Source organism: Liolophura sinensis, chromosome 3 (assembly GCF_032854445.1).
Source record: "Liolophura sinensis isolate JHLJ2023 chromosome 3, CUHK_Ljap_v2, whole genome shotgun sequence".
NCBI lineage: Eukaryota > Metazoa > Mollusca > Polyplacophora > Chitonida > Chitonidae > Liolophura > Liolophura sinensis.
The window spans coordinates 5,347,670-5,361,549 of NC_088297.1; the positions used below are offsets into that span (position 1 = coordinate 5,347,670).

Here is a 13,880-nt window from a genome sequence, read left to right on the forward strand (position 1 = left end):
ACACATCTCTTGTCATGAATGTTAAGACTTCCTATTTATTTCATTATAATTCATTTATTTTTATTTTTCCTTGGGTGTGAACAATATGCATTACATGCTGAAAATCCTCAAGCTTCCCTTCATGTTTGCACACTGCATGTAATCCCACACGGTGATGTACGACGGAGATTACCTGAAGAAGCTGCAGCCTCTTCCATTTCTTTCTGCCTCTTCCGTTGACGAGCGTTGTTGTAGCCCCTCCTATCTCGTCTAGGTCGTCCCTTGGATTTACCCGCCCCATCGTCCGGGTCAGACTCGGGCTCCGGGCTGGCACTCTGGAAATCTTCAGATTCGCTCCTGGGATCGTTGTCAGGGCTCGACTCTCTTGGGGCATCCCCACGCCATCACTTACGCCATTTTTGGCTGCAACTTTTTCGCCTTCCGCAGCGCCCGTGTCATTTTGGGTTACTTCTGCTGGGCTCTGGGTTTGTTCCATCGTTTCTGATTTCGACACTGCTTATTTACAAAAAAAACTTATTTAAAGAGACAGAACAATTCATGAACATAAAGATTTGATACAGGTTTTGTGAAAATGAGGTCGTTTTCCAGCAATTTAACTCGAAAAATATTACAATACTTGCCACGAGCACAATTTCAGTTTCAGGACGCCGACATATTTTCACTCCGCATTTGAAAATATACGGAAAAAAAAATGAAAATACATTTATCATGGCGCAAAAATTCCTACATTCAGGTAAAATATTCTTAAATATTTTAAATCAGAATTACCCATCCGAACCCGGACCAATATTCAGTGCGGAGTCTGACAACATGACCCCGGCCGTCATGGCGGGTCTGCGAAATGCAAAGCCAATTTTTTCTCACTTGAGAAATTTGCTGCACAAGCAGCTGACGACTGTTGCTGTAAGATTGATCATGATACAGACATGCTTGTAGACCTGATGCGATTCAACCTTGTATTAACCTAAATTTGAGTTAGACTACATGTTTGTCGGATCAAGTTGTTGTTGTTTTAGAACACTTTTCCTGTTAAATGTGACCTGGACACAAACATAGTTACTTGGGGATGGAGTGAAGGGGGTGGGGGTCGGGGGTGGGGACATACATAAGTGTGACAGGAAAGAGTGTGGAATTGTAAATAAAAAGCAAATTCTTTTGGGCACGAACCTAATTTTCAACAATGATCAATAAATGGGAATTTTATAGCTGAGGATGCTGTCATGGGGTATTAAAGCCAGCATTGTCACTGAAACTCCAGAAACTCAAGCTGAGAGCAGAGAGCCTAGCTCAGTGAACTAGATGTTGTATGCTACAGCATTTAACATAGCCCCGAAAAAATTCCAACTGCTTTCCTTATGCTGACCTAGCGTTTTTGGAGTCTGGACACTACAATGTTAATTTCATGTTAACAAACATTCAGAACGATTGTCCTTGTTATCGATTAAGTCTCGCGCAAATGAAAGATACCAACCTAATGACTGCCTACCCAACCTACTGCACTGCCAGCATATGTCCCTTCCCACTGCTCCACTATGAAGCAGTACAGGTGCGTAGCTGCTCAACATGGCGGCCGTCACCAAGGAGCATATACTCATCGTTATAGGAAATCTGTATAAAAGAATGGAGTAGGGACTTATGGAGGCAGTGCAGTGGAAAGCAGGTCTTCAGGTTGGTGTCTTTTTTTTTTTTTTTTATTTGCGTGAGACGTATTCAATGACAAAGACAATCGGTCTAGACCTTTGTTGAGTTCGAAATTAATGTTATAAGCATTGAGACTCCAACAACACCTGGCCAGTTATAGTGTTTTTTACCAGACATTTTCTTAATCAGCAATCGATAACGGAGTGAATCGTCCTTTTATTGGACTACAGTCTGCTTCATTTAAGAACATATCAACCATTTCTAGTCCACAATCCAGCAAAACTTAATCTAAAAGTGAGGTAAATAAGCAAGTTTGGCTACCTGTTCGAAATTTCACTATTTTCCATCAACAAATGACCGATTTGAGCAGAACAGAAGCCGATTGAGGCCCCAACTCAAGTGCTATCTCCTCAGCTATGAATTGCTGATTGAGGAAACATTACTAGGTTCTGAGTGTAGATAGGAAAGTACCCTACATTTTTAAGAAGTCACCTCTGTTAAAAGTTATATTGTTAGCATTTCACATCAAATTCATTAGGCTACAGAGAGCCAAGAAAACAGATTTCACCCATGCAAACTGTTTATATACTCAAAACTTTCCTGTCCTGTCCGTCAGGACACTTAAAATGTCATCTTAACTTGTCTGTGAATTCAAACATTACAAAAGTTACAGGTTTGATCTGTAGAGGTACAATATGTATTAAGGAACATTTTTCTTGTGGAATTGAGTATGTCCAGTGGCTGGCAAGACCAGTGCCCAGTTGTATGTTGTGGAGGTTACCCAGCTTTGGCAAGGACATTCAGGATGGGACTAATAAAAGTTTTGTGGTTGACGGGGAAAGTTACCACATTAGTGACAATCACACTGAAAAAGCTTTCCGCATCTCCATTCATTCATGTCCCACATTCTTTTGTCAGACCAAAATGGCCCTTTTGCAGAACGGCTAAAGTATACTGTCGTTACTACGGAGATGTAACGTTTTTTTTGTTTCAGGTTGCAGGCTTGCCATCTTTTGTCAAAGTGGTTGAAGTGGGACCAAGAGATGGGCTCCAAAACGAAAAGGTATAGTGTCATCTTAAAAGAAAACACAAAACTAGTTGCAAGGATATGTGAGCATTGATAAAGCATCCCGGGGCCTCCATGGCTCAGTCGGTTGGCGCGCTAGCACAGCGTAATGACCCAGGAATCTCTCACCAATGCGGTCGCTGTGAGTTCAAGTCCAGCTCATACTGGCTTCCTCTCCGGCCGTACGTGGGAAGATGCGTCACCAACCTGCGGATGGTCGTGGGTTACTCCCGGGCTGTGCCCGGTTTCCTCCCACTATAATGCTAGCCGCTGTCGTATAAGTGAAATATTCTTGAGTACGGCGTAAAACACCAATCAAATAAATGAATAAATAAATAAATAAAGCATCCCATTTGAATGATACTTGGTTCAAGATACTCTCAGTTTGTTTCCTAAATTGTCACCCATCACCACAAATGAAGATACACATGTACTTCCTCATTACATCACTCCAGTATAACTGCCTTACTCAACATTATATCTGCCTTACAAGGAATATTATCACATCATATTAATAAAATGTTACAGCAACTCATGAAGATTTTAGTTTTCATCATTCTTCACTTATAGGGGTTAAATAGTGTAGTTCAATGTAAATCTTTTTGAATTAGGATGCTGGCTCTGTTCCATAGGGTCTCCTTCATATCATTTTATTATTTCCACCTGGTTTTTCTTGGGAATGAAGTAATGGTTTAGAATTACATTTCACTTACTTTTCCTCTTCCAGGAAATGGTTCCAACAAAAGTGAAAGTAGAATTTATCAACAAGCTGTCACAGGCTGGATTACCAGTGATTGAAGCAACTAGTTTTGTGTCCCCAAAGTGGGTGCCTCAGGTAATGTTTGTTTATTCCTCTGTCTAATATGTGTGCTAATATTTGAGGCACATGAGAGCAGTTTCACTTTCAATTTCAATTTCTATCTGCAGACCACTCTCAGCAACTCTAAAACAATTCTATATGTCACACTTGCGAAAGTTAGCCAGTAACTATTTAATTTTTATTCCAGGCACTCTAGTTCCCTTCACCAGTAAACCTGATCATATGAGTGTAAAATTGATGTGGATAGCATTAAGCATTGAAATACTACTGATCTTGAAATGGCGTTGTGAGCAGGCCATGATCTAGTGGTTAAAGGCATTTGCCATTCACTCATAAGGACACACTAGGTGCAGGTTCAAATCTAGACCTCGAATGAGAATTTGTAGAATTTCCCTCTCTCACTGTTTGTGGATCCGTGGTGACAACAACCTGTCAGTGACCCTTTGGGCACTCTAACCTATTTTGAATACGGTTTGTTTTCCCTGATGCCACACATGTGAAGGTGTTGTCTGTGGTTTAACACGTGCAAATTGGTTTTCTCCACCTATAAAATTGACTGACTGTGAAAGTGAGAAAATCTGAATTATGGTGTTAAACAACAGTGATATAAATAGATCAGTTTGGGATGATTGAAAGATTTGTGTGGAAGGTAGGATTATAGCCCTGTGGAAAAATGTATGTTTCAGCACCAAAAGTAATATATTTTAGTCTTCATTTGCCTCCAAAAAACTTTATTGGGGGGATTTTCTGCAACAAATACATTTATTTGATTCATATACCCAAGAATTCTTCACTAATACAATGGCAGTCAGCTTCATGGGTGGAGGAATCCAGAGGTCTCAGGGTAAAGCATGAATGTTTGACATGTACGGATAGCGCACACAATATTGCTGGAAAACCAGTGGTCCATAACAAATGTTGGATCTGTGTAAACAGCCATGTGATTATGGTCACCAAGATCCCACATGGGGTGAAAATGGGTGAATCTACTTAGTCCCGTCCAAGGCTAAGGTAAACACAATGAGGTAAAGGTAAAATGAAATGAAAGACTAAACCTGAAAGGAGTGTCTGCTGACGAAATGCTTTGGGTTCACTTTGCAGATGGCCGACCACACAGAAGTATTGGAGGCGATAGAGAGGCGTTCTGGAGTCACATACACGGTACTCACACCAAACCTCAAAGGCTTCCAGAGTGCTGTGAGTAGTTCACTTTTCTGATTTGATAAATAGTGATTTGAGCAAGGCTCTAACAAAGTTTACCCAGACTGTTCTGCCTGGAGAATTTCTGTGTCAAGAATTTTGTGTGTGTTCTATATACTATAAGCAGGTGCCCTCCGTGGCTCAGTTTGTTAGCGCGCTAGCACAGCGCAATGACGCAGGAGTCTCTCACCAATGCGGTCGCTGTGAGTTCAAGTCCATTTTATGCTGGCTTCCTCTCCAGGTTTGTCAGCAACCTGCGGATGGTCGTGGGTTTCCCCCGGGCTGTGCCTGGTTTCCACCCACCATAATGCTGGCCACCGCTGTATAAGTGAAATATTCATGAGTACGGCGTAAAACACCAATCAGATAAATAAATAAATATATACTATAAGTAGCTTTTGCATGCTTTAGACTTTAATGTCAGCATTTCAAGATGATTTAGGGAAGAAAACCACGTTTCTCTGCAGAAAATTCTGCACAGGGGCTTTCTAAATATATGAATAAATGCTCATTAACTTTCATGAATATATTAACATGGAACTACATGTAAACAAGACGAGTAAACGGGTAGAGAAACTGCTGTTCAATGAGATAGTTTTGATTCCCGGCCCATGCAGCAGTAGTGAATGGTGATTATATACAATGGACAGTAACTAGGGACTGGCTGGCTGTTACACACTCCTGTGCGTGATAACTAGACCCTCTACTTGCATAAGTGAGTGGGTCTGGATTGCATGTCTTGAAAATTCCCAGATTTCCCACACTAGCTCCGGCAATCCTCACTACTCCTCAGACCTTGCCTTCCCCGGGCAACTGCTTTTCACGGGCAACGACCTTTCTTTCCCTTGTCTCGGAAGCTCATACCATGCCCCAAGCGCTAAGTGCTTTCCCTAGAACAGGAGAGATCACCCATCCAGCCCAAGGCTTATTTCCGATGTGAGCTAACCGTACTCTAAGGCTGACCTTGGTACCCGGGGTTAAAATTGAAAATTGTATAAGAACAGAAAGTCTCAAAATACTGAGGAAGGCATTTTTAGGAAGTGCACTGTGAGAGGAATAATACAGAAACTTTGGATTGAATTGTGTAAACAGAAATTACGCATTTTCGGGTGTAACCTCTTTATTATATCAGGGAATGGAAATCCTGTTGTGGAAATCGGCCTCAGAGTGTTCATTCAGCAGAGGTAGTTCCAAATATTTCTTCTGTTTCAGGTGAAAGCTGGAGCAGACGAGGTTGCCATATTTGGGGCAGCTTCGGAAAGTTTTAGCAGGTTAGTGTCCCAGTTACCTCCCCTTGGAGAAGGTTCAATATGCAATGTTTACCTCCCTTTGCAGATACTCTGAATGATATTCTTGGGAACCTGAGATGATCTCAGCTAAGACTCGACTACATTGGAGCAAGTTCAGCTTTACATGTTGCTATAGTTTGTAAAACATTTTCTCACTTTTTACCGTAATTTTCTTACTCTTCATTACTCTCATATAAATCAATTTTCTGGACCTATTTCAGAACTTTTCATCTTGATCAATTGAGACTTGGTACCTAGCCTTACCATAACAAGTTACAGATAAAGTTCGCCTTTCTAGACGTTTTTAACATTTTCAAGAAAATTCTGACCATTTTGTCCTGTTTTTAGACTTTATACAGTATTCCAGACTTTTTGAAAACGGTTAGTCATATTGAATTGAAACTTGGCACATAGCTTTCAGGTCAGGTACAAGCATCAGACTTTTTTCCATTTTCAAGAGGTTCAAACCGAATTTTTGCATTACTTCTAAAATTTCTCTTTACTATGGCTTTTAGTATTTGTCAGATAGAGATGTTCATGCCCTTACTGCCATCATTAAGATTACGTTTCTAAAATACTAGGGCGCTTAGCTTTCTACCATAGATGTCGAAAGCAGGGAATATATGCCACCAAAGTCATTCTTTATAGGAACATCTTTTATCTATGTCAAAAATGCTATGTTACGCAATGATTGTTTTGGCCTCTGTTCTAAAACTGAAAATCCATGACATAAGATGATAAAGTAAGCTATTGCCCAGTACATGTGGGTAATTATATCATTAGATACACTGGGGGTTCCTCTCCGTGGGAAGGTCTTGCAGCAACCTGCGGATGGTCGTGGGTTTCCCCTAAGATCTGCCTGGCTTCCTCCCACTATAATGCTGGCCGCCGTCGTATAAGTGAAATATTCTTGAGTACGGCATAAAACACCAATCTAATAAATACATAAATAAATGACACTGGTGGTTCCACATACCTAATGAGATGGTGATCACATCACATGACCTTTGACTTACTTAATATCAAAGGTCAAAAGTTTATACCTGGCTCTTAAATTTAGCTCTTGATGACTCAGTGTATCGTAAGCTGCGTGCTGCACAACAAAAATGTGTCTGGCATTTTGACATAGCTGAAAGGGGGGACATGTTATAATGAACTGCACAGTTGAGGGGTTTTCATGTTCACCATGCAAACTGTTTTTCTCTCCACAGGAAAAATATCAACTGTAGCATAGATGAGAGTTTAAAAAGATTCGAAGAGGTAACAAGAGCAGCTAAAGATTCTGGTGTCAAAGTCAGAGGGTAGGTCCACAAAAGTTTGTCCAAATGTGATCTGTGATTCTTGATTGCCATTGGTTGACTGGATGGGATAATATGTTGACATACTCTTGTCAGCTGGCTGATGATTATATTTTTGTTCTCTGTATATTTAAGCATAACTTTGATTTACAGAGTTTAGTGAATGTAGCCTTTAAAATGGTAAGTACCAAGAACATGTACTTCACGTCTGTACCTGTCAGGAGTTTATTTGTTTGTCTTAATCATTTCAGGTATGTGTCCTGTGTGTTGGGCTGCCCGTATGAAGGTGACATCAAGCCTGATAAAGTGGCTCAGGTAAGATTCGGCCATTTGGTGAGTGATAAAGTGTTTACCCATTGCGGAGTCTCCGCAATGACCCAGGTCCTCTCACCAATGCGGTCGCTATGAGTTCATGTCCAGCTCATGCTGGCTTCCTCTCCAGCCGTATGTGGGGAAGGTCTGTCTGCAACCTGTGCATGGTTGTGTGTTTCCCCCAGGTCCTGCTCGGTTTCCTCCCATCATAATTCTGGCCACTGTCAAATAAGTGAAATATTTTTGAGTATGGTGTAAAACACGAGACTAATAAATAAATAAATGCTTGGATCATTGATACAAAGGAGATAAAATCCTTGTCAAAGAGTTTGTGTTAAGTTTCCAAAGCAAATGTATGCACTGCAGTGGTTGGGTAGAGTTTTCCCAGCGTAGCATAGAGGAGATCCGCTGTCCTGCAGGATGGGTGATTTTAGAGTTTTCCCCGTTTAGCATAGAGGAGATCGGCTGTATTGCAGGATGGGTTATTTTAGAGTTTTCCCCATGTAACATAGAGGAGATCCGCTGTCCTGCAGGATGGGTGATTTTAGAGTTTTCCCCGTGTAGCGTAGAGGACATCCGCTGTATTGCAGGATGGGTTATTTTAGAGTTTTCCCCATGTAACATAGAGGAGATCCGCTGTCCTGCAGGATGGGTTATTTTAGAGTTTTCCCCATGTAACATAGAGGAGATTCGCTGACCTGCAGGATGGGTGATTTTAGAGTTTTCCCCGTGTAGCATAGAGGAGATCCGCTATATTGCAGGATGGGTTATTTTAGAGTTTTCCCCATGTAACATAGAGGAGATCCTCTGTCCTGCAGGTTGGGTGATTTTAGAGTTTTCCCCAAAGTTTCACCATGATTTTCTTAGCCCAGAAACCTGCCCACAATGTCACTGAACTATTGTTGACTTTTACATGAAATTATAACTACAATAAATTACCATTGATCATGGAAATTTTCGCCAATTAATCACTCTGCTGTACTAAATTTGAGATGGTTAACAGTAGTGTAATTATTCAACGTTTTCGCTTGTTCACAAGGTGTTTATTCAAGCATATTCTGAAGGCACTATTGTGTTTTGACTTGTAAAGTTATACATTTTGTGAATCCCTTGAATTAACCTATCCAACCAGTGTAGTTTTGTCTCCAAAATCAAATCAAAATTCTCGATTGCCATTGGCTGATCAGGCGGGTTAAAATGTTGACGTACACTTGTCAGAGCTGCAGGCCACGCCCACATGGGGTATATGACTTTTAAACCCTGTGCAGCTGAATTCCTGCACAAGGTGACGTTATTTTTCTCTGTGACGTTGAATTTATACCCTGCGCACCTAAATTACTTAAATTAAATTTTTCTTTGTGATGCTGCTTTCCACCCTGCAACCTGCCTGTCAGCACTGTTCGCAGTCGGCATAGCTAGCACAATTTTTCGTTACTCAGCTTTACATATACGCAAGACTGACTTTCTATTTTATAAATATTGTAGGGACAAAACCGTTACCCGTGTGCTGAGAAGAAGGGTTAATGGAGATTTAAACCCCTATATACCCTTCTCAACATGCGGATAACTTATATTATCTTCACACGACTTTTCACCGACCAATCATCCGTCTGTGCTATCACTTTGTAAAGCAGGGCCATTTGTTGTTGAACATATTAGAGGTGATTTACTGTGAATACAGTGTTCGAAAGTAAGAATGCATGAGTGTTCATATATCATATACGGCCACATTTCACCCACATCTTACCCAGATTGCCCCAAAAAGTTGTCAAATCGTACCACTGTTTCTTTCCAATTTAATACTTGTTATATAGTATTGTGTTGTATGTATGTCCTGAAGTCTTACTAAAGATGGCTTCCTCTCTAGATGTGTGTTGAAAGGTTTGCCTGCAAAATGTAGATGGTCAGAGGGTTTCCCCTGGGCTCTACCGAGTTACCTGTCAACATAAGGCTGGTCGCTGTCGTGATAAGTGAAATATATTTGAATATGGTGTTAAACATCAATCAAATAAATACAGGTAAATAAATCCTGCAGCTTGCGTGACAGTCGTATGGCTTGACTACTCTGCATTTCTGTCCTATGTCCATATATTACATACTGTATATAACTGAATAAAACATCTTGTGTCAATTCCTTCCCTGCAGGTTGCACGACAGCTGTACGACATGGGGTGTTACGAGGTGTCCCTGGGGGACACGGTGGGGGTTGGCACCCCCGGGGCCATGAGGGAGATGTTGTCTGTAGTATCTAAGCAAGTCCCCGTGGAGCACCTGGCTGTACATTGTCATGATACCTACGGCCAGGCATTAGCTAACATCTTTGCCGCTCTACAGGTAAATAGCGCACATTTTCAAGATGTGTCAAGCTCTTTTCTATATACTTCAGGGCTATATACTTCAGGGCTATTTTCTTCAGGGCTATATACTTCAGGAGCCAGTTGTTCAAAAGTGTATTCGCAATTAAGCATGGTACTGAGTTCAAACAGGAATAAAGTCCCATTAACTCTGTATTAGTCTATGGTTGATAATAAAATTTAAGCCTGGCTTAAGTTTAATACAATTTTGAACAACTGGCATCAGGGCCCGTTGTTGTTCAAAACTGGTTTAAGACTTAATACCAAATTTAAGTTTAAGCCAAGCCTTCAAGTTTGTACTTAGCCTAAAAACAATTGTGAAACATTATAACAAATAGGAACTAAAACTGCTGCTGTCATACTTTGACTTCGGAGAACAGCATTGGCTGCTGAGTTTAGCTAAAAATTTAAGTATGAAATATGACTTAATACCAGTATTAGCTAATACACTTTGGATCAACCGGGCCAAGGGCCGTCACTGACTTACTTGGCCAAGATGCCCACTTTTAATATCATAGTTCTTCATCGCCCTTTGACCAACGGGATCAGAGGCTCAAATCCAGCATTTGCTGGTTTGTTTGCAGTTAGAGAATTAGTCAGGCACTGTACTCTAACCTGCAATTCTTCGACGTATTCGCATGTTTCCAACATGTTTGTTCAAGCATGTTCTTGGAACATTATTCTGTGCACACTGATAAAATTATACTTTTTGTCATGCTTTTTGTGAAATTTGCCACCGCAACCAATGTAGATTTGTCTTCAAAATGAAATTAAAATAGTGCATAAATGATAATCAATCATTTCTCATTGATGAGTGCTGTTGTATCAGTACAAAAATTCCCAAGTAGCATTATACAGAAATAAAGAACATAAATAAACCAACATGCTGATAGGAACAAATGCCATTATTGATCTACAAATTTGACCATTGAGTGAGTGAGTGAGTGCTTGGGGTTTAACGTCGTACTCAACAATTTTTCAGTCATATGACGACGAAGGAATTATTAGGGTGCATGTACGTGTAATGTGCCTCCTTGTTGCAGGACGGATTTCCACCGCTCTTTTATTTAGTGCTGCATCACTGAGACGACTTACCGAAGGCAAGTGAGCCGCCCCGCCCGAGCCATTATACTGATACGGGTCAACCAGTCGTTGCACTATCCCCTTCATGCTGAACGCCAAGCGAGGAAGTTACAACTTCCTCTTTTAAAGTCTTAGGTGTGACTCGACCAAGGATTGATCCTGGATCTACCGGTCCCGAAGCGGACGCTCTACCAACTGTGCTATCCGGGCCGGTAAAAACCTGTTTGAAGCTTTACCTCTGAGTGTCTGGAAGCTTAAAGGAGGAGAAAACATAAAACCAGATGAAAGAGTGTCAAAACTTATTTGCAAATATGCTCTTTAATATTTTTTGGGATTTTTGTTTTTTATGTATATAATATTTTTGTGTTTTGGGTATTTGGGACCAACTTTTGGTATTTATCGTTGTTGCATAATAATGTTCTAAATAAGGATGTGATGCTTGTGTAATAAATTTATTTCAATGCAAATTTGGTGTTTATATCGAAACATATGCATTTAACCTAATTATGATAATACTTATGAACATATTAAAAATATAAATATGATCCAAATTGAGGTTTAATACATTTGTTAGCTGAAAAGAACAAATTCTAGTGCAAAAATATTTATTGAACCTGTGTTGCATCCTCATTTATGACATTATTAAACAAAGACTATAAATACCAAACGGTGGTCCCAAATACCCACCCTACAAAAATTATTTCCAAGTATCCTTTTCTCCTTAAGAAAAAACTGGAAAAATATTGAAGACCACATTTAGGAATACCTTTTCGCACTCTTTCATCTGAACTTTATGTTTTTTTTTATGTTTTCTCCACCTTTAAGTGCAAATTTAGGGCATCCAGTTCATTTCATTGGACAACATTTATAACTAAATAATACATTTGCATGTTGTAGATGGGTGTAAGTGTGGTGGATAGCTCAGTGTCGGGGCTAGGCGGGTGCCCATATGCCAAGGGCGCCAGCGGGAACGTGGCCACGGAAGATGTAGTGTACATGTTACATGGACTTGCGATTAAAACAGTGAGTATCCTTGATGTAAGGAACATGGATTGTACTGTAATCAAAAAACTGAATTCTTGAAATCAAAAGTAAATAAAGAATACATGATGCTGTAGTAATCATTATAAGAAGTGAATTATTATATATTTCTTCTTCTTTATTTCATTTGTGGGGCACATGACATTTTTTGCTGTTGTTTTGTGTGTGTGTGTGTGTGTGTGTGTGTGTGTGTTATTGTATTTGTGTGCTGAACAGCAAAACAAGCTCCAAAACAATTACTGTCATTTTTCTGATTTTTTAGGACAAAATTATATTTCTCTACCAGTTTTTGTTTTTTTTGCTAAAGTAAGGATATAAAAATGTAGTGCATTAGATGGACTAGCCATGAGAAAAAAAAAATGAACTAAATATTCCTGAGGGGCCTCTGTGGCTCAGTCGGTTAGCGCGCTAGCACAGCGTAATGACCCAGGAGCCTCTCACCAATGTGGTCGCTGTGAGTTCAAGTCCAGCTCATGCTGGCTTCCTCTCCGGCCGTACGTGGGAAGGTCTCTCAGCAACCTGCAGATGGTCGTGGGTTTCCCCCGGGCTCTGCCCGGTTTCCACCCACCATAATGCTAGCCGCCGTCATATAAGTGAAATATTCTTGAGTACGGCGTAAAACACCAATCAAAAAAAAAAAAAAAAAAAAAAAATATTCCTGCTACAATTATTATATATATTGGCTAAAAAGAGCAGATCAGGGGTCAAGAATTAGGGTGTATCAATACTGTAATATTATAGCAGTAACTGTGTACTTTGTGGTAGTTTCCATCTTATTTGTTTTCCAGGGTATCAATATTCAGAAGCTAATAGACGCTGGGAATTTTATCTCACACGCTCTTGGCAGGAACACGAATTCCAAAGTGGCACAAGCGACCAAATCTGTTTTATGAGACCCAGTCTAGATTACTATTAATTTTGAACAGTTAATTACATGTAGGGCTTCATTGCTCACAGACTGTTCCTAATTTTGAGCATCTAGGTTTACAGATTCAAAAATATATTCTCTTGTGGAAATACATTTATGTTAAGGCCGTCATTAAAAAAATGTTTGTTGGGCGTATCTGATCATTCCTCAGAAAAAGTGGGCCTTACCCTATGTTTTTAGTGGGATTTTGCTATTTTTTTTTCTCTTAAAATTGATGTCTTTACAATCTCAGCCCATATTTTTCATTAGCTAGAATAAAAAATATTTTTTTTTTATCAGTTTGTGCTCAACAAAGACCCTTTTACTGATGGCCCAGTCTAGCTATCCGACTAAACTATGGCCCAGTAACCACTCTGTAAAGCTATATTAACTCGTCACATTCCAGATCAGAAATGACACAACATTCAAGTCCACGTGATGAACCGTGTGTTGTTGGAGAGGTCATACGTTTAATAGCACCAGTCTGAATCGTTGTTTCAATGCACAGATGTGCCCAGGCGTAAGTGGGAAGGTCTGCCAGCAACCTGCGGATGGTTGTGGGTTTTCCCCGGGCTCTGCCCAGTTTCCTTCCAACATAATGATGGCTGCCGTCGTATAAGTGAAATATTCTTGAGTGCGGCGTAAAACACCAATCAAATAAATAAATAAACAAACAAATGGGCCAATCATGAAGCTGCCTTAGCTAAGTTTGTCTTAACTACCATGACAACGTACAACGTAGGTTGTGCAGATATAAAGTGCACTTAGCTAAGGGTGACTGACCACTAAGTAAGAGTCGTGAAACCGGTCCCTGTTCTCACTTTCCAACATACGGAAGCAAGGATTTGGTTGCATAGTCAGGGCCCGAT

The 13,880-nt window shown here is 40.2% G+C and overlaps 1 protein-coding gene across 2 annotated transcripts; it reads left to right on the top strand.

The window, feature by feature from the left end:
- The first annotated feature begins 812 nt into the window (after window positions 1-812).
- Window positions 813-13,286, top strand: LOC135463547 (hydroxymethylglutaryl-CoA lyase, mitochondrial-like). Of its 2 annotated transcripts, XM_064740807.1 has the most exons (10): window positions 813-903; window positions 2,636-2,704; window positions 3,435-3,542; window positions 4,629-4,724; window positions 5,940-5,998; window positions 7,228-7,317; window positions 7,566-7,629; window positions 9,772-9,960; window positions 11,961-12,086; window positions 12,893-13,286. In XM_064740807.1, exons 1-10 carry the CDS (start codon window positions 826-828, stop codon window positions 12,995-12,997), a joined length of 984 nt encoding a protein of 327 aa, XP_064596877.1. In that variant the 5' UTR covers window positions 813-825; the 3' UTR covers window positions 12,998-13,286. The 2 variants fall into 2 exon arrangements, with proteins under 2 accessions (XP_064596877.1, XP_064596876.1); XM_064740806.1 differs by lacking the exon at window positions 813-903 and having other exon boundaries at window positions 1,956-2,704.
- Window positions 13,287-13,880: the final 594 nt, after the last annotated feature.